The sequence below is a fragment of the Narcine bancroftii genome, chromosome 3 (assembly GCF_036971445.1).
Source record: "Narcine bancroftii isolate sNarBan1 chromosome 3, sNarBan1.hap1, whole genome shotgun sequence".
Taxonomy (NCBI): Eukaryota; Metazoa; Chordata; class Chondrichthyes; order Torpediniformes; family Narcinidae; genus Narcine; species Narcine bancroftii.
Window position 1 is genome coordinate 326,253,667 of NC_091471.1, and position 27,234 is coordinate 326,280,900.

Below are 27,234 nucleotides of genomic sequence, written 5' to 3' on the forward strand. Positions count from 1 at the left end.
TTCAGGGGACGGGTCCGTGAGGCAGATTGCATCGTCGAGCTTTGCTTTGAGGTTTGCCTGGAAGTTTCCTCTCGTTTCATCTGACTGCAGGTTTCCAACATTGAACCTCTTTCTGGGGGCTTTACTGTTCCTGGGCTTTGGCTTGAAGTGAAGGTTGAGCTTGCAGCGAACCAGCCGGTGGTCAGTGTGGCATTCCGCGCTGGGCATGACCCTGGTGTGGAGCACATCTCGTTTGTCACTTTCTCGCACCAGGATGTAGTCCAGGAGGTGCCAGTGTTTGGATCGGGGATGCATCCAGGTAGTCTTAAGGCTGTCCCTCTGCTGAAAAAGGGTGTTTGTAATGACAAGCCGCTGTTATGCGCAGAGCTCCAACAGGAGGCGCCCATTGTCGTTGCACTTGCCGACACCATGCTTGCCCAGGATTCCTGGCCAGGTTTCTGAGTCTTTGCCGATGCGAGCGTTGAAGTCGCCAAGGATGACAACCTTGTCGGCTGTAGGGGTGCGTTGGATGAGGTTGCGCAGGTCAGTGTAGAACTTGTCCTTTTCTGCTGGTTCCGCCTGGAGGGTTGGAGCATAGACACTGATGAGGGTGATGCAATGCTTGTTTTGAAGGGGGAGTCGCATGGACATGATTCGGTCCGAGTGGCCTGTCGGAAGGTTTAAAAGACAGGATTTTAGAGAATTCATAGAAAGACAAATTAAAATGTATTTTGAAATAAATACGGAATCAGTGAAGGATAAGTTTATATTATGGGACGCAATGAAAGCGTTCATCAGAGGGCAAATAATAAGTTACGTAACTAAGATGAAGAAGGATTACAATCAGGAAACAGAACAGTTGGAAAAGGAAATAGCAGATATAGAGAAAGAATTAGCAAGGAAGGAAGACACTACTAAAAGAAGGGAATTGGTAGATAAAAAAATAAAATATGAAACATTTCAAACATATAAGGTGGAGAAAAATATAATGAAGACAAAGCAGAAATATTACGAACTAGGAGAAAAAATGCACAAAATTCTAGCATAGCAGCTTAAGACAGAACAAACTAAAAGAATGGTATTGGCATCAAGGAAAAAAGACAAACAGATCACATATAATCCAACGGAAATTAATGAAAATTTCAGAGAATTCCACAAACAATTATACCAAACTGAAAACGAAGGGAAAGAAGGCAAAATAGATGAATTCTTAACTAAAATTGAACTACCGAAATTACAAACAGAAGAACAAAATAAATTAATAGAACCATTTGAAATGGTAGAAATACAAGAGACAATAAAAAATCTGCCGAATAATAAAACACCAGGAGAGGATGGTCTCCCAATAGAATTCTATAAAACATTTAAAGATTTATTAATTCCTCCCCTCCTGGAAGTAATCAACCAGATTGATAAAACACAAAGCTTACCAGATTCGTGCAAAACAGCAATAATTACAGTAATACCAAAGACAGGGAAAGATCCACTTGCACCAGCATCATATCGACCAATATCTCTACTTAACACAGATTACAAGATAATAGCTAAATTATTAGCAAACAGATTAGCTGATTATGTACCAAAAATAGTAAGTCTAGACCAAACTGGATTCATAAAAAAAAGACGAAAAACAGATAATATTTGTAAGTTTACTAACTTAATTCATGCAGTAGAAGGAAATAAAACTCCAACAGTAGCGGTTGCTTTAGACGCAGAGAAGACCTTCGACAGAGTAGAATGGAATTATTTATTCAAGGTACTACAAAAATTTAGTTTACCAGAGAAATATATTAATTGGATTAAAGCATTATATAAGGGGCCATTGGCAAGAGTGACAGTAAATAGAATGTATCAAAACATTTTAACTTAAGCAGATCAACAAGACAGGGATACCCACTATCGCCCTTATTGTTCGCGTTAGCCATAGAACCACTTGCAGAACTGATAAGAACAGAAAATAAAATAAAAGGGATAAAAATAAAAGGCAAGGAATACAAAATCAGTTTATTTGCAGATGATGTTATAGTATACCTAACGGAACCAGAAACATCAATAAAAGAATTACATAAGAAATTGAAGGAGTATGGAGAAGTGTCGGGATACAAGATTAATGCAAATAAAAGTGAAGCAATGCCAATGAATAATGCGGATTTCTCAAAATTCAAGAAAGAATCACCGTTTAGATGGCAAATGCAAACAATACGATACCTAGGTATACAAATAAATAAAAACTTCAGCCATCTATATAAACTTAATTATTATCCACTAATGAAAAAAATACAGGAAGATTTAGAGCATTGGAAAGACTTACCATTAACACTAATAGGAAGGATAAACTGTATTAAAATGAACATTTTTCCAAGGATACAATACCTATTTCAGCCACTGCCAATACACTTGACAGAAAAATTCTTTAAGGAGTTAAAGAAAATAATAAGGAAATTTTTATGGTAAGGGGGGAAACTGAGGATAGCACTAGATAAATTAACAGAATGGTATAGACAAGGATGCTTACAACTGCCATATTTTAAAAATTATTATAGAGCCGCACAATTAAGATATCTATCAGATTTTTAACAAACAAAAGAAAAGCCAGATTGGACTAGATTAGAGCTCGACAAAATAGGGGAGAAGATACCTGAACATATATTATATAAATGGGATGAAAAATTGGTAAAACATAGGAATTCTCCAGTATTGCACCATTTGCTTAATATTTGGAAGAAGATTCATGTAGAAAGAAATAAAACAAACTACTAATTACCAAAACTAATACTGACGCAAAATCAGCTAATCCCTTTTACGGTAGATAACCTGTCTTTTAGAGAATGGGAGAAAAAAGGGATTAAAAGAATATAAAATTGTTTTTCGGGGAATAAATTATTATCCTTTGAACAAATGAAGGATAAATATAATATAACTCAAGATACAGTGCTAGCATATTACCAATTGAAATCCTATTTAAAAGATAAATTGGGAAGTAGTCTGAGGTTACCAGAAGGAAGCAATTTTGAATATCTGATTACAAACACAATGATAATTTAAAAATTTATAACAAACATGTATATCAAATTACAAGAAAAGGAGAATGAGGAAATAAATGATAAAACTAAACAAAAGTGGGAACAAGATCTAAACATAAAGATAAAAAAGGAAACATGGGAACTATGAGAAATACAATAAATACGAGATTACATATGATACAATATAATTGGATACATAGGTTATATATCACTCCTCAAAAGTTAAATAAATGGGACCCAACAGTATCTGACAGATATTTTTGTTGTAAAAAAGAAATAGGAACAACAATTCATGCAATCTGGACTTGTGAAAAGGTGAAAAAATTTTGGGAAGATCTAAACCAGATATTAAATAAAATTACAGAAAGCAATATACCAAAAAACCCAGAGATCTTCCTCCTAAGTAACATAAAAAATAAAGAATTTGGACTTGATTTGGAGAGTGTACAAAAAAGATTTGTTAAGATAGCCCTAGCTGTAGCAAAAAAATTTATTATGTCAAACTGGAAATTAGAAGATAATTTGAAAATACAGCAATGGTATATAGAAATGAATAAATGTATTCCATTAGAAAAAATAACATATAGTTTAAGAAATAATATAACATTATTTGAACAAATATGGGAGCCGTACATGGAATATAATAGAGAAAACCTACCGGGACATCTATCACCTAAAATGACAAAAGGAAAAGAGAATGGAAAGAATTGACTCAGTGGAAGTTTTTGTTCGTTAATGTTGAGTGACAACATTGTTTGATGGGTTTGATGTATCTTGGACTCAGAGTTTTGAATGGATGGAGGGGGAGGTGGGGGGGGGGGAGGGGAGGAGGGAGGGGGGAGAAAACGACACTGTATATATTTGAAAGGAGAAATGTGTATATCTTGAATAATGTGATCTATAGTGTGAAAAATAAAAAATTAAAGAAAAAAAAACATGAACTTTTTATTTTTATATATATATATATATATAAAATAAGAAAAGAAAAGATCCCCCCCCCTTCAGCCAACTCTCCTAAGGAGAGCCATAAAAAAATAAAGAATATTAAAGAAAAAGTTAAATATACATATTGAAATCTAATCAATATAAATGGAAATGTAAATATTCTGAGTATAACAGCCACTTATTAATAAAAAAATTATAATTATCATGTAAAACATATGTAATTTTTTCCATTATTAAACAATATTTCATCTCATTATGCCATCTATTAATATCAATCATATTTGTATCTTTCCACGTACTAGCAATACATTTTTTTGCTACGGATAAAGCTAAATATACAAAAGCAAGCTGGAACTTATCTAATCCCAAGCCTTTCAGAGGTTGCAAACTACCCAATAAAAATACTGTTGGATCTAAAACTATTTTAATCTTATACAGATATTCTAAAAACGATTGAATTTTCTTCCAAAAAGATTGTAACCAAAAAGATACATGACCAAACAGCATGAAAAAAAGTTCCAACCGTATCACCACATCTAAAACACAAATCTGATTCATGAAAATCATATTTAAAAAATTTTTTTAGGTGTCAAATAATTGTAATTAATCATTGCATAACGTGCATTTATCGATCTAGTTACACTATCATAACAGATATCGAACCAATCCTCTTCAGAAAAAATAAAACCAATATCCATTTCCCATTTACATTTAGACCTATCCCAACCCTTTTTATCCATACCATCCTGTAATATTTGATACATAGGTGAAATATAACCCTTCTCTGGTACCTTCATAAGAAAATTTTCAAATTTTGTCATTTTAGGTGAAATCATATCTCTACCAAACATACGTTTTACCAAAGATCAAATTTGATAATGAAGAAATAAAGAGTTCTTATCAATACCAAAATTATCCCTCATCTGATTAAAAGATTAAAAACTTACCCTCTTTAAAACAATCTCCCAAATTTTTCACACCTTTAAATCTCCAATGCAATAAACTTTGATTATGTATTGAAAAAGAAATAAGTTGATTATTATACAACGGAGTCAAAGCCGATAATTTACCCCTAGAGCCTGTCATTTTATTTTTCTTTATCCATAACTTCATTAAATGTTTTAGTATAGGCACATTATATTGTTGTAACAAATTTATATTCCATCTAAACAAAAATTTATGTATTTCAACTTCAGAAATACCTGCCATCTCAATTTTAGCCCAACTAGGAGGCCGTACCAAATCTATCAATTAACTAATACATTTAAGTTGGGCTGCTTCATAATAATTTTGAAAATGTGGTAAACGTAGTCCCCCTAACTCATATTTCCAAGTTAATTTATTCAAAGCTACTCTTGAAAATTTACCCCTCCATAAAAACTCCCTAACCATTTTATTCAAATCTCGAAAAAAAAATTTATCAAGTAAATACGGAATAGATTGAAATATGGTATACGTAGAAAGATATTCATCTTAATTGTATTTATCCTACCCATTAAATTAATAGGAAAATCTTTCCATTTAATCAAATCAATTTTAATTTTTTTCATTAATGGAGCATAATTTAATTTATATAAAGATTGATAATTAACATTCAAAATTATACCCAAATGTTTAATTCGATCAGTCCACTTCAAATTAATAATATTCTTATAAACTGAATAATCTCCTTCACTTACCGGTAAAATTTCACTTTTTTCCCAATTAACTTCATATCCAGAAAGACATCCATATTGTATTAAACACTCCTTCAAGTGCAAAAGTGACTGAGCTGGGTTTGTTAAATACACCAATACATCATCAGCAAATAAATTAATTTTATACTCCTCGTCTAAAACTTTCATACCTTGTATCTGTGTATTTTGTCTTATCAACTGTGCTAAAGGTTCAATCACTAACGCAAACAAAGCTGGTGATAAAGGACAACCTTGACGAGTTGATTGAGTCAATTTAAAAGATTCCAAAATCAATCCATTCGTCAATAACTCTAGCTATCGGTTTACTATATAGAGCCCTAATCCAACCAATAAAAGAAGGACCAAATTTAAATTTCTCCAAAACTTTAAACAAAAAATTCCATTCAACTCTATCAAATGCTTTTTAAGCATCTAAGGATATCACCATCGGGTGATCTGAAGATTGTCGAAATCTATTAATCAAACTAATCACGCGCAAAATATTATCTGAAGCATATCTATTCTTTATAAAACCTGTTTGATCAATATGAATCAACTTGGGTAAAAATTTAGCCAATCTATTCGCTAATATTTTAGCTATTATTTTATAATCTACGTTTAACAACAAAATTGGTCTATATGAAGATATTTTGAAAGGATCTCTATCTTTTTTAGGAATTACTGTAATTAAAGTACTAGAACAAGACTCAGGTAATTCATAATGTTCTCCAACTTGACGTAATACATCCCCAAACACTGCAGATAAATCATCATAAAATATTTTATAAAATTCAACTGAAAATCCATCATCACTAGGTGATTTACCATTCGGCATTTCCAGCATAGCCATTTTAATTTCCGAATCAGTAAATGGTTCTTCTAACTCCTGTATATCTGCATCCTCTAATATCAGTAAATTCAACTGTGATAAAAAAAAGATCAATCGATCCAGTTTCTTGTTTTCCTTCATATGTATATAACTTTTTATAAAATGAATAAAATTCATCATTAATCTCACGAGGTTTATGTAATAAGAGAATTCTGTCTAACAGCATTAATAGTCCTTGAAATCTATTCTTTCTTTAATTGCCACGCCAATACCTTATGTGCTTTCTCTCCCCATTCGTAATACCGTTGTTTAGTCCTATTAATCACATATTCAAATTGATAAGATTGCAAAGTATTATATTCCAATTTCAACCTAGATAATTCTATTTTCTGATCTTCTGTAGCATCTTTCTGAAATTCCTTTTCTCTCATCGATCTGTTTCTCTAATTCAAGACTGATTTAATCAATTCTTTTATATTTTAGTATAACTAATTATTTTTCCTTTCAAATAGGCTTTCATAACATCCCATAATACAAAGTTACTTTGAACAGAATTAGAATTTTCTTTCAAAAAAAATTAATTTGTTTTTTCAAAAAATCAATACAGTCCATATTTTTTAACAACATTGTATTAAACCTCCAACGATAAGCCATTTGAATTTTCTCAGAAGTTGCATATGTAAAATATAACAAGGAGTGATCTGAAATCACCCTACTTTTATATTCCGCTTGTTGTATTTTCCCTTGTAAATGTGCCGATACTAAAAAGAAGTCAATCCTTGAAAACGATTCATGTCTAGATGAATAAAAGGAAAAATCTTTCTCTGTCAGATTAAGACGTCTCCAAATATCTACTAAATTAAGATCTTTCATCAACGCTTGGACCTGAATTGCCATCTTGGATTTTTTAACTTTCTTCGGAGATTTATCTAATAAAGATTCCAAAACACAATTAAAATCACCACCAAAGTATTATCATTAGCCTGACCCAAACATAAAAATGCATCTGAAATAAATATTTCATCATCTGCATTTGGGGCATAAATATTAAGTAAAGTCCAGAATTCACTAAAAATTTTACAATTCAGTTTAAGAATACATCCTGCCTTTTCGTCCATTGAGTGCAATTCAAAAGATAAATTTTATGTATCAAAATTGCTACACCTTTAGCTCTAGAATTAAATGAAGAATATACATGCCCAACCCAGTCCCTTTTTAATTTCATGCTTTCCTTCACATTCAAATGTGTTTCTTGTAAAAAAGCAATATCAATTTTCATTTTTTTAATATACGCCAAGACTCGCTTGCACTTAATCAGACTAATTAATCCTCGAACATTAAAAGTAGCAAACCTCAACTTTGACATACCTACTATTATTACTAAATACCAATAATATCTTTATATAAAAACTCAAATCAACGTATATAGGAATGCCGGGTGATAACGGTGCCTGTGGAGATGTCCGGGCAAGGGACGGCGAAGGGAAACGGGAGTACTCGTCTACGACCTAGAGGAAATAGATGTTCTTGTTCGCGGAAGGCAGGGGGCCTTTGAAGTCGATGCTAAGCCATTCAAAGGGCCGAGTGACCTTGACACATAGGCCTGGGGCAGGTGGAAGAAAAGTGGTTTGCACTCTGTACAGACCCTGCATGACTTGGTCATGGTTCAGACTTCTTGGACAGTGAAGGGGAGGTTCTGGGACTGGTCTGGTCTACAATCAATGACCATCCGGTTTGTTACCCCCTTTTACCACTAAATAAAAATGGTAAAAGTCCTCTCCAGGGACTGGTGCTGGGCTCTATGATCCCTTCCGCCAGAAGCCGCCTTGTTTCTGCCTTAATGAAGCCCCTGTCAATAGCACCTGGTCTTGGCAGCTATGGGCTTGCAGTCTGGCGTCAGGTAGTTGAAGTTGGGAGGGGGTTACCTGTAGCATGGAGAGGTCACAGGTGGATTGGAGTCCATCACTGGGCTGTGTGCTGTGGAGTGTGAGCGGGGGGAGTACCCACCAAAGGGGAGGCTTTGGAGGTGGCATGCAGTCCTAAGAGAATAGGGGCACAGAGCTGGGCATAACCAGGAGCCTGAACTCTTGGTATGTTCCCCCCTCCCCACTATCAATTCCACTGAGCAGCGCCCGAGGGCCGTGATGGAGCTGTCCTGGGCTGAGAAAGCGATAGCGAAGTTAGTGGGATAGATTTTGAGTTTTATCATCTGGGCCACTTTCAGGTGCACGAACCTCTCAGAGCTACCGCTATTGAACAGACATTTTGTTACCTTCCCATTGACAGCGATGTCCATCATTGAGCGCCCGAGTCCATGAGGAGTGTTCCTTTTTAAGGTGGTGGATGCAAGGACCATGTTGGGGTCCGAGTCGCTGCTCCCTGATGGATGAGGCGAGTCACAGCCAGCAGCTTCCTTCTGGGGCGTGGGGTGCGTCAGGTGGGCGATCGGGTATGCGCCCATTTTGTTCTGTTGATGTGATGCATGTGTTGTGGCAGTTGGGGCCCGGCTGGCCCAAGATGGCGGTGCCTGTTGGACACACATGGGATTAGTGTGGTTGGGTGACCTGACCAGCAGTGAAGCTGGAGGTGACATCATCTGTGCGAGTGGAAGTCGTCTGAAGGAAGATGGCGGCGCTTGGGGTGAGCACACTTCAGCGGTGAGCACACTTCAGCGGTGAGAGTTGGTGGCTGGGCTGGAAGTGATGTCAGCGGTGAGGGTGGAAGTGGCGGGGCGAGTAACGGCGTTGTCCAGTCCTCGCATGTGGCGGCGTTTGGGAGGGCTCCCAGCTGGTCGCGGAGGGTCGCAGCATTCCCGACTGGCCTGGAAAGCTACACCTTGGTCAAGTGGCCTTTCTTCCCACATCGGGAGCAATGTGAGCTCCTTGCTGGGCAGCCTTTGCGGGGTCACCTGTCTGACCCACACTGGGACCCACAGTACTTACAGGGGCGAGCTGCACTAGCAACTGCAATCGTCTCCTCCACGTCGGGCCCTTTGGCGATTGCACTCATTTGTATCTGACAGGCCGCAGTTTGGGGGAGTCAGGCATCGAAGACCTCTTCATGATGGGCTGCAGCCTCCAAGGAGTGGACCAGCTCCATTGTCCTGGTAAGTGAAGTAATGTTTTCCTCCAACAGTTTCTGTCGGATCCTCCTTGAGTGCAGTCTTCAAGGGCAGCCCTTGTAAGCAGCCGTCCTGGATCAGTCACTCCACTTCCCCTTCAGTCACCCCAGTTTCAGGCATGGGCGGGCTAGCTCATGCAGGGCTCCCAGATAGGCATCTGCCATCTCTCCTGGCTGCTGGGACCTGATGCTGAGTAGGGACTGGGCATAGCACACGTTTGTCAGGGGCTTGTACATGCTCTGCAGGATGTCCATAGCAGGCTTGTGGCCCTCTCTTGTCCTGAAGGCCCGTTCTTAGTCTTTAGATGTTAATTCAGTCGATCACTGACACCATCCAGGGAACATCTCTCAATATTTATCTCCTGGCCACAATCCCACGACCGATCCTCACTCTCAGCCTGTCCGCCTTCCCCACAACATTCCTTGCAGGGAAATAGCCGCACCTGAGAATTTCCACCACGTACACTTCTAACGATGTGTGGAATTTTCACACCATCTTTTCCCATGTCCACTCCTCCATCTGCTCTGGAATCTCATTCCCCACCCCCACAAATCTCATTTAAACACCCCCCCCCCAGGACAGGACCAGCAAACCTTCCTGGAAGGACATTAGTCCCTTCCAGTTCAGATGCCAACTGTCCCTTCAGAACAGGTAGATCTTCCCTAGGAGAGGCCAAATGATCCAGAAACCTGAAGCCCTCCATCCTTTGGCTGCATGTTAAGCTGCATTTCTCACCTCACCAGCATGTGGCCTGGGCTGAAATCCTGGCACCACTAACCAGGAGGTCCTGTCCTTCAACCTAACTCCCTGACCTCTGCTTGCAGGATCTCCTCACCCTCCCCCACCCACATGGACCATGACATCTCACCCTCCTTTCTGAGAAGGCTGTAACTCAGTCGGAGATATCCCAGACCCTGGCACCAGGGAGGCAACAGGTTCTCTTCCACCGAACCTCTCATCTGCCCCCCTAACTATGGGATCCCCTCTCACTGCAGCTCACCACCCCCCCCCTTCCCTTCTTCACAGGACCAGACTCAGTGCCAGAGATCTGACAGCAGTGGCTTGTCCCTTGTGGGTCGCCCTCCAGTATCCACAATGTTATTGAGGGACCTGGCCACAGGGGGTGCCCTGCACTGCCTGCCTGGTCCCTTTCCCCTCTCCAGACCATCGCCCATCTACCCTCCTCCTGCCTCCGAGGAGTGAGAGTGTCCCTGTGACTCCTGACGATCGCCCCCCGCCCTCACCCCCGAATGATCTGGAATTCGTCCAACTCCCGCTCCAGTCCCTTAACTTGGCTAGTCAGGAGCTACAGCTGGATGTACGTCTTGCAGATGACATCGTCAAGAATACCGCTAGCTTCCCTGACGACCCACATTCTGCAAGAGGAGCGTTCCCCTGCCTTGGCTGCCATTCCCACTTTCTATGACCAGAGGAACAAAATACATGACTCCCTGCTGAATTCTTTGTGTTCCTCGAATAGGGTGGCCCTTTCTTGCCCCGTGGGCCTCTTCTTAGTCCTCAGATGTTAAATCAGTCGATGACTGACACCCTCCTGTGAGCATCTCTCAACATTGGCTCGCCAGATGTATTTCAAAACTGCTGCTTCCCGCTGCAAACACCAGCCCGATTCGGTGGGCTCTTCTGGCCAGGTGAACCTGGAAGAACTCTGCTTGCTTCCACTCTCAGGAGAGATCTCTGCTCAACAAAGCAAGTGATTTTTTTTTCTTTTTGTACACTTTAGCGAGTTATCGAACACCTCGTTATTTCACATACAAGGTCAGTGCCGGCTCCGTACCACTTTCCCCAGAGCCTCTCCTTGTGGACCACCCCTCCCTGACGGTTATCTGTCCCAGCCTTGGCTGTTAATTTCCGAGGTATTCGGAGGTCATTTTGTCTCTTTCTTACTTGTCCAAAATTAGCCTCAATATTATTTAATACAACTTCATCCCGACCTGTTTATCGTTAGATGGTAAGCAATTAGTCTACAATGGTAAAGGAAGAATAATATTATGGGTTATTATGGGATAGAGGCCGATCATAGCTATCATAGCTTTGCAATAGACATTTCTATTGGTAATAGCAGCTCACAGGGTCCCCGACCCTGCTGGTAGGATCACCAGTGCCTGTAAAATATGTGATCCCCGTGATTTCCCAAATATCCAGTTAAGCCTGTGCCTTTGAACCTTGTTTGAGACAATCTAACCGTTCTCGAGATGTTCGGACTCACCAGAGAGAGCGATAAAGGCCACGTCCAGCCAGCCGGTTTGGAAACCGCACAGGCTGCCTGGCTCCACTCTGCTCGAGACCCTGACCCTGTGCGTGGAACGGATGGAGCTGTTACGATACGGCCATAAACTGGCAACTGTATCGGAGGCTGGCGTTAGTTCGCAGTCCATTATTCCATTGATCTCCCACCCTGAGTGGCGAGTCGATAGTCCCGCCGCCTGTCGGGTTTGCCGCGAGTCTCCATCAACAGCCTCCAGTCCTGCCTCCGTCCCCTTGCCCAGGGCCGTTAAAGCCACAGATGAGATGATTGCGATGCTCGGCAGCCGCCACCCCAGCTGGGATATGGAGCTGAGGACTCTTCACCCGATGTCAGATCCCAGGTTAACAGGATGGTCATGGTCCGCCCAGAATTCCTCGGCCGATGATCCGTCTCCTGGGCACGGGACGAGAGGAGAGTCCCAACGTCCCGATGGCAAAGAAGGCAGGGAGGCTGTTTCCTGCAATACCCAGGCTTTCTTTAATCGGTAACACGAGGTGGGGTCAAGGGAGCTGTTCCCAATTTTTAATTTCCCGTTCCCCACAAACCTCAGGTTAGATTCAAACATTCTGGCTTCAACTTCTGCTATCCCTTAGCTGTTCTCGCCACTTACTCAGCCCACTCCGACGATGACCTCTCCCTCACATTAACCCCCCTCCTCTCTCCCCCTCACATTAACCTCATCTCGCTCTCCCTCACCCCCCTTCACGTTACCCCCTTCCCCCTCACGTAAACCCCATCACTCTCTCCCTCCCCCTCATCCTCTCCACCCCCTATCTCCCCTCACTTTAACCCCATGCCTCTCACTCGCTCCCCCTTTCCACCAATCTCCCATCCTCCTCTCTTTAACCCCCATCTCTCTCGCCCTCCCCCACTCCTCGGAGAACCCAGCCGGCATTAAGATGGTGGCCACGAGGAGGAGAGGTTCCAGGGATATTCCATGCGCCCTGGTTAGGAGAGGGGGAGAAGGGGCAAGAGGGTGGTCTGCAAGGATGGGAGGGGTTGGAAGGCAGGGAGTTCCTTTGCCTCTCGAGATCAAAGCTTGTGTGGGTTCACCCACTTGTAAGTTCCCTCGTAACAGAAGCCCACCTTCTTCAGGAGGTCGTCTGCAGCGGCAGGTCCTCGACTGGGGTGGGGGATGGGAAGACAGGGAGGGGAAAGAGAAGGGAGAGAGGGGGGGGGAAGAGGATGGGAGAGAGAGGTGGAGCAAGATTGGGGAGAGACAGAGACATGGGAGAGGGAAGGGGAAGAGACGTAGGGGAGAGGGGTGAGAGAGGTGTGAGACAGGGGTGGAAGAAAGAGATGTGGGTGAGAGACGGAGACGGGGAGAGAGAATGTAGGGTGAGAGACATGGTGAGCGAGAAGGGAGAGAGGAGGCAGGGAGGGGAGAGAGTGGAGTGTGAGGGTGAAGGAGATGGGGAGAGGAGGATGAGGGGGTAGAGGTCTACTACACTCCCCACACTCCTGGACTCGGTCCCATGGGTCACTGGGAGTGGGGAAAGGGAGATCACTCCATAAATCTTGAAATAGGAATCCTGGCTGATTCCCCCTCTCTCTAACCCTGGGCTCACTGGGACACACACACGGACGGACACATAGCCAGACACATTCGCACACACAAAGGAGCTGGGGATCGAACCCAGGACTCTGGAACCGAGGCAGCATGCCCCCTTGCCCGTAGAGATTACTCACATCGAGATGTTACACTGGTGAGAAGCAGGCCCTTTGGCCCATCTCTCCTTCATCCTGATCCAATCAAACCTTGTGTTCCCTTGTATCGCCCATGATCAAACTGAACCTTCCCTCTCCGTCCAAATGTCATCTGAACTTTGCAACTGCTGCAGAGAAATGGATCAGAGGTCAATCCGTAAGGACCAAGAGAATCCACCCCACCATCGATGTGATCGTTGTCTGAAGAGACCATGCAAAATCGTTGAGGATCCCTTCCACCCTGCACACCCGGCGTCTTTCAGTTGCTCCTGTCGGGGTAAGAGATCCAGGGGTATCAGAGCCAGCGCCGCCAGACTGAGAAGCAGCTTCTCCCCACGGGGCAGTGGGAACGGCTCACACTCACTGTCCGAGACTTTTATGTATAAAACAATATTTATTTGTAGAGATAAATTCCTGTCCTGCGGACGTACTGTTGGTCTATGTGTGTGTTTACATCTGAGTGAGTGTCGACGTGTTTTACACCGAGGACCGGAGAACGTACTTTTCATCAGGTTGAACGTGTGCAATCGGTTGAGATAAACTTGACCGAACTGTATTGCTACAGTCCGACAAAACCAAACACACCCCCCGCATTCAGAAAGGGACCCCTTTAAATCTTCTCCCTCTCACCTGAAGCCCAGCATGGTGAGACTTCCCGAATCCGCGGGCTAAGGCGGTGACAACCCTCTGGGCTATCTCTGAGTCAATCAACCGGGAAATTCCACTCTCAGCCTCCTTCGCTCCAGGGCGAGGGGACAAGAGAGTGGGGAAAGGGATAGAGAGGAGGGAGAAAAAAAGGGGGGTAAGAGAGGCAGTCACACAATTCCTGTAACACATTCCCCCCACCCCCGTCCATGTTCTGGGAACCCTGGCAGGTGGGTCCCAGATGCGTCGGTCCCAGAGGGAAAGAGTTGAAGGTCACGGGGACGGGGGTCTATAAAAAAGGACAGGAAACACCGTCCGTCCACCAGACCGGACTCTCTATCCCAGCCAACATGAACGGTATGCAGACGGCCGTGCTCGCTCTGTGCCTGGCAGGTACCTTCGCCAAGTGCCCCGAGCCCAACCAGCTGCAGACCCCCGGCGGTCCCCGCGTCTGTGCCCGCTTCTACGAGGACAGCGACGTGCTGTATGACCGCTGCTGCGGTGGGGGCTTTGTGGACATCAGCAGCCCGTCCGACGTCCCCTCCATCGAGCGTTTCTGGAACGACCGGGTCTCCTCGCTGGTTGTCGGACCCCGCTGCCAGCTCACCGTGTGGAACAAACGGAACAAGATGGGCAAACGGCGCACCTTTCGGACCGGTGTCCAGCCCCGGCTCGTCGAGGTGGGCAAGGGTCTCTTCGGCAACTGGGACAATTCCATCAGCTCCTACTACTGCGTCTGCTCCTGAGGGGGGAGGCTGCAGAGATAGCGGCTCTCAGTGTCCTCTCTCCCCCTCCCTCTCTCTCCGACCCATTACCTCTCTCCCCCTCCCTCTCTCCTATCCCTTACTTCTCCAGCCCTCCCTCCCTCCTTCCCCTCTCCCCAACCCCTCACCTCTCTCCCCCCTCCTTCCCCTCTCCCTGACCCCTCACCTTTCCCTCCCTCCCTGAATCTCCCCCTCTTCCTCCCTCCCTGCATCTCCCCTCTCCGACCCCTCACCCCTCCCTCCCTGAATCTCCCTCTCTCCGATCCCTCGCCTCTCCCTGAATCTCACTCCCTCTTCTCCTTTCCAAATCTCCCCATCTTTCCCCCTCCCCCTTTCCCTCCGTGTCTCTCCTGCTGTCTCTGCTTCCTTCCCCATCTCTCCCTCTCTCTCACACCAACTCTCTGCTCCTTCTTCTCCCCCCAACTCTCCACCCCTATCCCCATCTCCGTCCGCTCTAACCCCACCCTTTCTCCCTCCTCCCACCTCTCCAACCCTTTCCCTTCCATCTACCCTCATCTCTTACCCACTTTTCTCCCTCTTCCCTCTCTCCCTCCTAGCTCTGCTCTTCAATTTCTCTCTTCCTGTGGGGACTGGACCTCGGTGAGTTGAAGATATCTTGAATCACCCACTGCAAGGGGAAGCCATCTTGATCTGCCCTCGGCGAGAGGAAGCCATCTTGAATTGTCCAAATGCCCCATCAACTGAGCGACAAGGACGGGAAGGCGAGTTTCCTCAACCCAAATTCCACCCCAGCATCCAGCGGAGAGAGACTGTCACACAGGTCAGACCCCCCCCGAGCAACCCCACCACCTCACCACGGGGGAAATAAAACTCATGTTTCTCAATAAAAATGTCTCCCCCACACCCCTGGGTCCTCGCGTCTTCCTGTACATAAGTTCGCACGCGTGTGTGTCTCTCTAGGGGGGAGAGGGAGACCATGGGAGGAAGAGAGGGCTTTGCTCATCACACTGAGCCCAATTCCTCTGTTCCACACATCCCCTCCCTCCCAGTTCATCTTTTGCTCTCTATCCCTCCCCCTTCCTTCCCCCTCCCTCCTATCTCTCCCCCACTTTCTCCCCTCTCACTCTCCTCCCCTCTTCCCACCTCTACTCTCCTCACCTTCCACTTCATTTCTCACCCCCCCTCTCTCTCCACCCCTCTCCCCACTGCCCCATCCTACAATCCCCAGCCCACTCCTGACCCCCGTCCTCTCGCCCATCCACAATGTCCCCAAATCCAGTCCCATTGGACGATGAGTGAACAGGCTGCTGGTCTCCGGAGACCGTTGTGCCCTCAGCCCACAATGGAAAGGGGAAGGGGACGGGGAGGGAGAATGTAGGCAGGGAAGGGGAGGTCATGTCATCTTGCCCGTCACAGCACTGACACATCACAAAGGCTTCCGAGAAAGAACTTGCGTTCCCCCCAAATTCTCCCTCTCCCACCCCACTCCTCCCACCCTGATTCAGAGGCAGGACATGTCGACAACACAGTCCATGAGAAAGGGGCTCACCGAGGAGATTCAGGTGGATGCAAGAGAGGACCGTGGGAGACCCCAGACGACACTAAGACCCGGGGGGGGGGGGCACCGTGAGGTGGAGAGGTTCCAGATCTTCCTTATGTCCTGGTCTGAAGGGGGGGGAGGAGAAGAGATGAGAGGGTGTCCACAAGGTTGGGGGGGGGGGGCTCCTTTGCACCTCGAGATCAAAGCTTGTGTGGGTTCACCCATTTGTAGGTCCCCTCGTAGCGGAAGCCCACCTTCTTCAGGAGGTCGTCTGCAGCGGCAGGCCCTCGACTGCGGTGGGGATAGGGGGAGAGATGGGGTCGAGGGGAGGTCAAGAGGGTAGAGAGGAGAGGGGGAAGAGGTAGTAAGAGGGAGTAAAAGAGAGAGGGAGGGAGAGACAGGAAAGGGAGAGATAGGGGAGGGGAGATATAGGGAAAAATGGGGGATAGAGATGGGAGAAAGAGGGGGTGAGAGAAAGGTGGGAGAGGGGAGTAGATAATGGTTTATCTATCGTCATGTCCTTCAAACTCCTTCCTTCCCCACAACCCTGGAGAAGATCCCATGGGTCACTGGAAGTGAGTCTTCCTCAGGAATCTTGACCAGGATCCCTGGCTGACCCCCCCCCCCCCACTCCCAACCCCAGGGTCACTTGGCAGTGACGAGGAGCAGCTACCCTGGCTGATTCCCCACCCCCGACCCCGGGGTCACTGGATAGTAACAGGGAACAGGATTCCTAGCTGATTTCCCCCCCTTTCTCTCTAAACCCAGGGTCACTGGGCAGTTATAGGGAGCAAGGACTCTGGCTGATTCCCCTCCCCCCTGACCCCGGGGTCACTGGGTAGTAACAGGGAGCAGGATCCCTAGCTGATTCCCCCCCCCCACCTCTCTCTCTAAACCCAGGTTCACTGGGCAGTGATGGGAACAGGCCTTAGCCGTCCGACCTCCCTCCGGCACCTGGAACCGCGCCAGTTAATCTCACCTCCCGTATACGTAGGGGATAGGACGTATTTTGGAAGCCTCCAGTTTGTGTAACAGTGGTGTGAAAATCCGCCACGCTTCCCGTAGCTCATCACTGGGGAGAGAAAGCCAATCAACAGTTAATTCTGAACTCCAGTGTCCAGGAGTAAGTGTTGGACCCATCCCCCAGTGAGGGTCAGTGTGTGTGGGACCTGTCCCCCAGTAAGGGTGAGTGTGTGTGGGACCTGTCCCCCAGTGAGGGTGAGTGTGTGTGGGACCTGTCCCCCAGTGAGGGTGAGTGTGTGTGGGACCCGTCCCCCAGTGAGGATCAGTGTGTGTGGGACCCGTTCCCCATTGGGGGTCAATGTGAGGAACTCATCCCCTGGTGAGGGTCAGTGTGTGGGACCCATACCCCCCAGTGAAGGTCTATGTGTGTGGGACCCATACCCCCCAGTGAAGGTCTATGTGTGTGGGAATCATCCCCAGCGAGGATCAGTGTATGTGGGACCCATCCCCCGAGGGTCAATTTGTGGGCCCCGTCCCCCAGTGAGGGTCAGTGTGTGTGCGATCCATCTCCCAGTGTTCAGTGTATGTGGGACACATCCCCCGTGAGGCTCTGTGTGTGTGTGTGTGTGTGTGTGTGTGTGTGTGTGTGTGTGTGTGTGTGTGTGTGTGTGTGTGTGTGTGTGTGTGTGTGTGTGTGTGTGTGTGTGTGTGTGTGTGTGTGTGTGTGTGGGACCTGTCCACCAGTGAGGGTCAGTGTATATGGAACGTCCCCCAATGAGAGTCAATTTGTGTTGCTCACAGGTCAATTTCTGATAGGGATGGAGCAGAAACTTTGCACACACCTCCGAACAAAGTGCATTTGGCTCCCACAAAATACGTCGAGAATCAGGCGTTCGTAGGCATCTGGTAACTTCACGTCCTGTGTGGGACAAATTCCATCGATATCATGATGCGTGTTGACTGAGAATCCCTTCACATTCGTTGCCAACGTGGTCATTGACGTTAATTCCCCCTCCTTCGGTGACCTCTCTCCCACCGGGGACACTGACGTTAATCCCCCCTCCCACAGCAACCCCTCACCCGTCGGGGACACTGAGATTAATGCCCCCTCCCTCAGTGACCCCTCTCCTGCCGGGATACTGATGTTAATCCCCCCCTTCCTCAGTGTCCCCTCTCCCCCCGGGATCACTGACGTTAAACACCCCTTTAGTGACCCCTCTTCCCCCCACCCCAGTGTTGCTGACATTAATCCCCACTCCTTCAGTGACCCCTTTCCCCCCGGGATCACTGACATTAAACACCCCCCCCCCTTTGTGTTCCCTCTCCCCCCGGGGTCGCTAACATTAATCCCCACTCCTTCAGTGCCCTTCTCTTCTGGGTACACTGACGTTAATCCCTCTCTCCCTGAGGACAATTATATTAACCCCCCCTCCCTCAGTGTCCCATCACCCCCACCTGGGGTTGCTGACATTAACCCCCCCACCCTCATGGACCCCTCTCCTCCCCCCCCGTGGTCGCTAATGTTAACCCCCACTCCCTTAGTGACCCTTCTCTTGTGTACACTGACGTTAATCCCCCCTCCTTCAGTGTCCCCTCTCCCCCGGGATCAGACGTTAACCTCCCTCCCTTAGTGACCCTCTCCCCCCCGGGGACACTGACATTAACCCCCACCCTCCCTCAGGGACCTCTCTCTCCCTGGGGTTGCTGGCGTTAACCCTTGCTGACCCCTGACCTTGTAGCGGCTGCCATAGGTCAGGTCGAGCTCGGTCTCCTCAGGATTGAAGGACATTCCGGGCTTCTTGGTCATCAGCTTGGTGTAGACGGCCTCGTTGGGCTGGACCCGGATCACCAGTTCATTCCGCTTGCACTGGCTGTGGAAGATGTCGCCAGGCACATCGCGGAATTGGAGCCGGACCTCAGCCTTTCGCTCGTTCAGTGCCTTCCCACATCGCATCACGAAGGGGATGCCTGGGGTGGAAAAAACAGGCAGGGGGGCTGAGACCAGGCGAGAGGGTGAAACCAGGTGGAGGGGGGGGAGTGAAACTGGTGGGGGGGGGGAAAAACCGGGCAGGGGGGTAAAACCAGGCAGGGGGGTAAAACTGGGCAAGGGGGTGAAACCCCCTCTGCAGCCCCTTACCTCCCTCCAGCATCTCTCCTGCCTCCCTCCACCGTCCGTCCCTCCCTCCCTCCACTGTCTCCCTCCCTTCCCTTGGCCTCCCTCCCTCGCTGAACCCCTCTTCCCCACTCCCCAGAGTGGGGTTGAACAGCCCTGTCCGGCCCGCCCAGTCTGGAGAGCAGCTAAAATAGCCTCCACCCTTCCCCCATGGGATAGGCCAGAGGTGGGGGGCAGTAGGACATAAAGTAGCTGAGCAGCCTGAAGTCCCTAGTGTGACACTCACCATCCCACCGTTCATTCTGGATGTAGAGCACAACGGCGGTGTACGTGGGAGTGATGGAGCCTTGGGGCACAGTTGGGTCATCCAGGTATCCCTTACTCGCTTCCCCCTGCCCTGTGGGGTTGCCGGTGTACTGTCCCACCACCACGTTCTCCATCTCGATCTCTGGGATGCACTTCAGCACCTTTACCTGCAACAGAGGGCAGGAAACGCAGACTGAGGCTCCTTCCGCACCGTCCCATCACACGATCCCCATGGGGTGGGACAAAGAGTGAATCTTCCTCCTCACTGTCCTGTCACACACACCTTGGGGGGGGATGCAGACACAGAGTGAAGCTCCCTCCACAACATCCCATCACACACACCATGGGGGGGGGAGGGGGGGGGAAACAGTGAAGCTCCCTCCACACCGTTTCATCACACACTCCCCGGGGATTGGGGGGGTGGGGGTCAGACACAGAGTGCAGCTCCCTCTGTAAAGTCCCATCACACACACCCCAGAGGGGGTGGGAAACAGTGAAGCTCCCTCCACACTGTCTCGTCACACACTCCCCGGGAGGGGGGGGGGGTGGGGAGGAATTGCGGGGCCCAATTAGAAAATTGATAGCGGGGCCTCTACTCTACAAAAGTTGAAATTGATGTTTTATATTTTGTGTAGTATGCCAGTCTTAGTCAAAAAGCATCAAGTGCTTGACATACTAAATATTGAAAGACAATATGAAAGTTTTAATACGTTAAGACAATTACGCACAAACTGTTTATGCAGGTCTTTTAGAAACAGTCTTTTCTGGCTTTTTTATTTGCAAAATCTTTCAAAACAATTTTAGTAATGTCATTTTCTATAGATAGCGTCGCCAAATTGTTTAGTCTCTCTTGTGAAATTGTTGATCGTAAGTATGTTTTAAACAGTTTTAGTTTTGAAAAACTTCTTTCGCCCGATGCGACTGTTACGGGGATTGTTAAGTAAATCCTCAAAACAATAAAAATATTAGGAAATGTTGTGAATCAATTGTTTACGTCCAGGTATTCAAACGGAGCTTGAGACTTCACGACAATGAAGGGAAGAAAAGTTTTCAGAGCTTTAAGTTCTTCAGCCAACAGATAATCATCCACGTCTTTAGTTGTTTCAGTAACTACCCCTCCCATCAGTTAAAGCTGCTTCAGGGTCTGCTGTGTGTTTCCTTATTTCCATCTTTTGTAAGTTCTGAATGTTATTTAAAAATCAAAATAATTTTACATGGCTTTTAAGCTCCATAAATTGAGACTCTAAAGATTGAATAGCTTTGTCCAGCACTAAGCCGAAGCACTGAACTCTGTGCTTCTTTTGGATCATCTAAAACTTAAATCTTTTGCCTCATATGAAAACATTCTCTTCCTTTTTCAAATGACTCCATGTCTTCATCAATGTCCTTTGTTTCACCTAATAGTTCCTTGCTTACATAGTTAACTTTAAAAAGTATCAAGGAAACGAAAAATTTGTAGTCTTTTAGCTGGTTTGCTAAAGATTCAGCTTCTGCTTTTACCTTGGGCTCATCTGTTATCTCAGATATTTCCACAAGTGCATCATATACTGCTCCAACCTGATAACGAATAGCTTTAACGGTATCAATCCAACACTTCCACCTTGTGTTGCTCAAGGGTTTCACTGATAACCCGGGTACATGTTTGTTTAAAAACTGCCCACCTCTTAGTTGATGCTGAGAACAATATGTAGATCTTTCCAAGATCCCAAAAAATGTTATAGCATCTGGACAACACTTGGCTACATCTCCGAGTAAAAGGTTATAATTGTGACATGCACAGGATACAAAGAAAGCTCTTGAATTATCCTTCAGCAGTCGTGCTTGTACTCCAGATGTGTGACCTTTCATGTTGCTACCGTTGTCATAGCCTTGGCCTCGAAAGTCCTTCACCTCTAAATTTAATTCCTTCAATGTGTTTAATAATGTTTTATATAAATCTTCTCCTGTGCTACTTTCAACCTGCATAAACTTTATGAAATGTTCGTAAACACCTGAAGGAGCCAAGTTACCATCAGACACATACCTGATCGTTAGAGACATTTGCTCTTGGTGATTCATATCAGATGTGCAGTCGAAAATTATGGCGTAGTACTTAGCTGCTTTCACGTGTTTCAGTATCTCATTCGAAACTGCTGTAGCCATAATGTCTAGTAGTTCATTCTGAGTATCTTTTCCTAAATAGTGATTATGAATTTCGTGGGTTTGGACTTTTCGTAAATGTTCTTCAAGAACAGGGTCAAACTTTCCAAACAGCTCAACAAGACCTAAAAAGTTTCCATTGTGTACACTCTCATTACCAACTTTTTCCTCTGTTCCTCTAAATACTAGATTTCTCTCAGCAAGAAACTGTGCTATTGCTACTAGCTTTTTGAATACTTGCTGCCAGTGCTTTGCATGTTCATTGCCGATTATTTCAAGTTCTTTGTCAATTGTCTGTCCACTACAAAGTCTTTGATGTAACTCCCAGAAACTCCATGTGGCTTCCAAATGGTTTTTAGAATTTTCATGCTCACACAACCTTGTATGAAGTTAGACCATTTGTTGAATCCACTTGTTGATAATGCAACAATCAGCCTGCTGACCTTGGAACAACGCACCCAACTCTCAACTTGTGAACGCCACAGAACACAAAACAAGTGACCGATTCTGGATTTGTTGAATGACGACAACTTCGAATAAGGTAAGAATTGCCTTTTTTTAGTAACGATTAGGTTAGTTAGGTTAGGTTGGTTTGTTAGTTAAGGTTACATTCCAGAATGGGGGGGGGGGAAGCACTTTAATTTTGCTGATTTGTTTAGCTGATTTTCTAGTCAAATGTCTAGTGCTAGTATGTCACTAGATATTTGGCGAGAAAATCGACGGAAAAACTGATGCATGCAATGGAGGAAATTCGCCCCCAAAGAAAACAATTTCCGCATGGTCGAGCTAAACTGCACCTGTTCCAAATCACCAAAAACATGAAATAGGCTATATTAAAGCCTGGCAGTGCAATACCATAGTTAGTAACAGTAGCCTAGTACTATTTTGATACTAAATCAAACCACTGCAAAATGATGAAGCAATGACAGAGGCAGCCTTGCTTAGAATATCTGGATCTTGTAAAGGTGAATAACCCCAAGATGTACAGTACATGCCCTTATAGCCGAATAACCTTGTAAACCAGCTCGTAAAGATGTAGGCTATAACCCCCACAGCGACCTAGCCTAGTAAAGATCAACTTAAACTGACCTAACTTCGGGGTTATTCATCTTTACAAGATCCGAATATCCTCACCAATTCCATCTACAATTGCTAAACATGTCAGAAATTCTATGCTTAGGCCTAGGCTCTTTACGTTCAGGCTAACTGCTTAAGCCTAGGCTATAGGCTAGGCCCTAAGCTAACATGACGCTATCTCAATCTCATATTAAAGTACAAGTTCTCTTATTGATTAGCCTATCGCCTGTTTTGATCTTGATAATAATAAGAGATGCTTCATCAGCTCCGGAATACATCGATCTTACTGGGTCAAATGAATACGAAACATGAAATTTTTGGCTAAGGAGACAAAGGAGGCCTATAGCCAGTAGTTTAATCAAATACATATTTCCTAAAAATATTTCACTTGAGATAATACGATCAATTAAGGGAAATAACTTGACGAGTTCACTGACAAATCCCTCAGTTTATAAGGCCTATAGTATTATTATTTTCTTACCAGTTTAAACGAAGTTCATCAGAGTGTTCTCTGCTCAAGGCCTGGGCTCAAACACGTGCGTGGGGCCCCCTTGAGGCGCGGGGCCCAATTTGATCAAATTGGTCAAATAGGCTTAAAACCAGCCCTGGGTCAGACACAGAGTGAAGCTCCCTCCGCACTGTCATTCCCTAAGGGGGTCAGACACAGTGAAGCTCATTCTGCACCGCTCCGTCACACACTCCCCAGGGTGTCAGTCACAGGATGAAGCTCCCTCCGCACTGTCCCGTCTCACATTCCCCAGGGGGTGGGACACAGAGTGAGGCTCCCTTCTCACTGTCCCGTCGCACATTCCCCGGAGTCGGACACAGAGAGAGGGTGGGGAGATAGGTGAAGGGTCAGAGTGAACAAGGACTCACTTTCTCGTCCCGTACATCATCGGAGTTCGTGGATGCCGGCTTCTCCATGGCAATGAGGCACAACATCTGCATCATGTGGTTCTGCATTACGTCCCTGGGGGGGGGGGGTGGTGTGGAAAGAGGTGAGAGTCAGTGAGAGACAAAGGGGGGATAGCGAGAAATAGGGGAGGGGAGAGAGGGTGGATGGGAAAGTGGGAAGGCAGGAGAAAGGAGGATGGGGAGAGAGGGGGATGGGGAGAGAAGGGGTTGGGGAGAGAGCGGAATGTGGGGGTGGTGGAGGGGAGAGACAGGGTAGGTTGGAGAGAGACAGGGTGGAGGGGTGGGGCAGAGAAAGATGGTGGGGTGAGAAAAGGGGTGGGGTAGAGCGTCATGGTTTGGAGTGGTAGAGAAATAGGCGGGAGAGAGAGAAGGGGAAGGAAAGAAGGGGAAGGGGAGAAAGAGAGAGGGTGAGAAAAGAGGGATGATAGAGAGAGAGAGAGAGTAAGGACCGAGGCAGCCCCCACCGGAGCTGTTGGCCTCCACTTTGAGCGAGACCAGGTCTTACCGGATAATCCCAAATTCGTCAAAGTAGCCGCCTCGTCCCTCTGTCCCAAAGGGCTCTTTGAATGTCAGAATGACTGAGGCAATGTTGTCTCTGTTCCACACCGGGCCAAAGATCCGGTTGGCAAACCTATGGAACGAGCAGACAGACTTACTGCCCAGACTCTATGACCCCAGATCCCGAACCCCTGGATCAGATGCCAGCCTGTGACCAGGGATCTGTTATTCTATATATATAAACCCCATTGACCACCAGGATTAGTCGGGGGTAGAACATTCACATCAGATGCCCCTTTTGTATCAGTCTCCTGAATGAACCCCACCCCCAGTGAAAGGATGCTGTCCCATCCTGTTATTAGTCTCCCGACCGAACCCCACCCCCAGTGAAGTGATGCTGCCCTGTGCTGTTATCAGGACTCCTGAATGAACCTCACCCCCAGCTAAACAATGCTGCCCCGTGCTGTGATCAGATCCTATATGAACCCCACCACCAATGAAATGTTGCTATTCTTTGCTGTTATCAGATTCCCGAATGATCCCCACCTCCAGCGAAACATTGTTCTTTCTTGTAATCAGGTTCCTGAAGGAATCCCACCTTGCTGCCCACCTCTGTACTCTCCCTCAGCCTCCTGAACTCTAGCGACTGAGCCCAGACCCTTCCCTCTCAGTCGAGGCTCGCTACTAGTCACGGGCAGGTCCCAGGAGAGGGGTGGGGGAGGAGGGGTGGGCAGCTCCTTTGCATTACCTCAGGATCATTAGGTTCTGCACCATCTCCTTGCCCAGGTAGTGGTCGATGCGGTAGATCTCGTCTTCTTGGAAGAGCGAGGAAAGGTGGTCAGCCAGCTTGTTGGAACTCTGCAGGTCCTTGCCGAAAGGCTTCTCCACGATCACCCTGTTCCATCCTCTGACGGGGTGGGGAAGGGGGGGGTTAGGGGCAAGCAGAGTGAAGAACAGAAGGGGTGGCAAGGTTAATGTAACATTGTTAGAGCGCCATGGATCGGGACCAGGGTTCGAGTCCCTGTGCAGTCAGTGCATTTTCCCGGTGTACGTGTGGGCTTTCCCCGGGCGCTCCAGTTTCCTCCCACTGTTCAAAACGTACCAGGGGCTGTACGTCAGTTGAACGGCATTGGCTCGTGACAAGAAAGGGCCTATTTCTCAAAACTCTAAGAACTAAAACACTCAAATCGATTTTTTTTTTTGAGGCACGAGCTGATTGCCAAAGAAGAATTTGGACAGTTACATGGATGGAAGGGGTGCGAAGAGGCAGAATAATAGTTTGGCAGAGACTAGAAGGCCCAAAGGGCCTGTCTTCTGTGCTGTGGTGTTCTCTGTTTAGAGTGGCCTATCAGGAAGATACATCGTGGAACATTACAGCACAGAAACAGGCCCTTCTAGTCTGTGCCGAGCTATCGTCCTGCCTCGTCCTACTGATCTGCACCCAGTCCGTACCCCTCCCATCCATGTACCTGTCCGAATTCTTCTTACATATTAAAATTGAGCCCACTTCAGCTCATTCCGCACCCCTGCCGCTCTCTGCGTGAAGACGTTCCCCCTGGACTTCTCCCCTTTGAACCTTCGTTCCCCCGAAACTTTTCCCCTTTCGCCCTTAACCTCTGGTTTGTCTCACACCGACCCTCAGTGGAGGGAGGGGGGGGGAGCCAACCGATCTTTACTCCATCTGTCCCCCTCGTAATTTTAAACACCTCGATCAAATCTCCACGTGGGTTTTCCCTGTAAAGGGAGGCAGGGGCTCCGGTTTCCTCCCACCATTCAAAATGTACCGGGGTCAACTGGGTGTAAATTGGGTGTCACAGAAAGGGCCTGTATGTCTAAATTTAAAAATTTTATAAGAATGCAAACCTGTCCCTGTAACCCAGTTCCTGAAGTCCTGGCAATATCCCCATAAATCTTCTCTGCACTCTTTGTATCTTATTGAGATCCTTCCTGCAGTTCAGTGACCAGTACTGCGAGGAATGGAGAGATTTTGCATTCCCGTTGAGTCCAACCGCCCAGTCTGACTGCCGTCACCTTTGGGCTTTGAACAGCCCAAGGAGCCAACGGCTGTTTTATTTTAAAATCTAGGGTCCGCGCCCAAGATGGCGGTGCCTGTGATCGGCAGTGGCAAGGAAGGGGTGACAGATTCCAGGGATGTGGAGGTCTGGAAATGGGGAGGTCACCCCCTCCCCCCCGCACCCCTGCCTGAGAAGGAGGAGCAGAGGAGATGACCGCAGCGGCGGACCAGCGAGGGGCTTTGCGGCTGCAAGTCCCACGCATGCGGCCAGGGGGTGCTGGCGACTTGAGAGGTGAAGAAGCCACTGAGGCTTTTGGGGAGGAGAACACGCACCAGGGGGCTGCAGAGACCGGTCAAGACTGGCTATGAGGGGTACCGGAGGGGGGTGGGGGGGGTTCCCGATCGTGTCGGAGGATCGGATCTGGAGTGGCCGATGGGTTGGAATAGACTCTGTGAGGCTGCTGGAGGTGAATCAATGGACATTCGGTGATTTGGCGAGGTGGGGGGTGACGGACACAACTTTCTTTTGCTTCTCTCTCTCCGACTGTAAGAAGCACCTCAGGCAATTCCTGCTGATGGTAAATCTGTCCTCCTTACAGCAGGTAAAAGCAATTCCGTGTAATATGGCCCTGTTTTATTACAATGGCAATAAAATAAATCTTAGAAGTTTCGCCTCACTAATGTCTTGTACAACTTTACCATTACGTCCCGACTCAAATGGTCTGATCTATGAAGGCCAACGTGCCAAAAGCT

The 27,234-nt window shown here is 46.7% G+C and overlaps 2 protein-coding genes across 8 annotated transcripts in view; one reads left to right on the forward strand and one right to left on the reverse strand.

Annotated features, from left to right (window-relative positions):
* The first annotated feature begins 14,319 nt into the window (after positions 1 to 14,319).
* LOC138759128 (syncollin-like) lies at positions 14,320 to 15,770 on the forward strand. Its single transcript, XM_069929087.1, has one exon. It carries the CDS (start codon positions 14,401 to 14,403, stop codon positions 14,935 to 14,937), a length of 537 nt encoding a protein of 178 aa, XP_069785188.1. The 5' UTR covers positions 14,320 to 14,400; the 3' UTR covers positions 14,938 to 15,770.
* A 582-nt stretch (positions 15,771 to 16,352) lies between these two features.
* g6pd (glucose-6-phosphate dehydrogenase) overlaps positions 16,353 to 27,234 on the reverse strand; it is a 42,214-nt gene continuing 31,332 nt past the window's right edge. For all 7 annotated transcript variants that reach the window (XM_069929083.1, XM_069929078.1, XM_069929077.1 and 4 more), the window contains 8 exons: positions 25,216 to 25,374; positions 24,475 to 24,600; positions 23,931 to 24,024; positions 19,819 to 20,005; positions 19,152 to 19,387; positions 18,262 to 18,338; positions 17,436 to 17,528; positions 16,353 to 16,747 (listed from right to left, as the gene is read on the reverse strand). In XM_069929083.1, the coding sequence (XP_069785184.1) occupies positions 16,657 to 16,747; positions 17,436 to 17,528; positions 18,262 to 18,338; positions 19,152 to 19,387; positions 19,819 to 20,005; positions 23,931 to 24,024; positions 24,475 to 24,600; positions 25,216 to 25,374 (1,063 nt within the window). In that variant the 3' untranslated portion in view covers positions 16,353 to 16,656. The remainder of the gene's footprint in view (positions 16,748 to 17,435; positions 17,529 to 18,261; positions 18,339 to 19,151; positions 19,388 to 19,818; positions 20,006 to 23,930; positions 24,025 to 24,474; positions 24,601 to 25,215; positions 25,375 to 27,234) is intronic.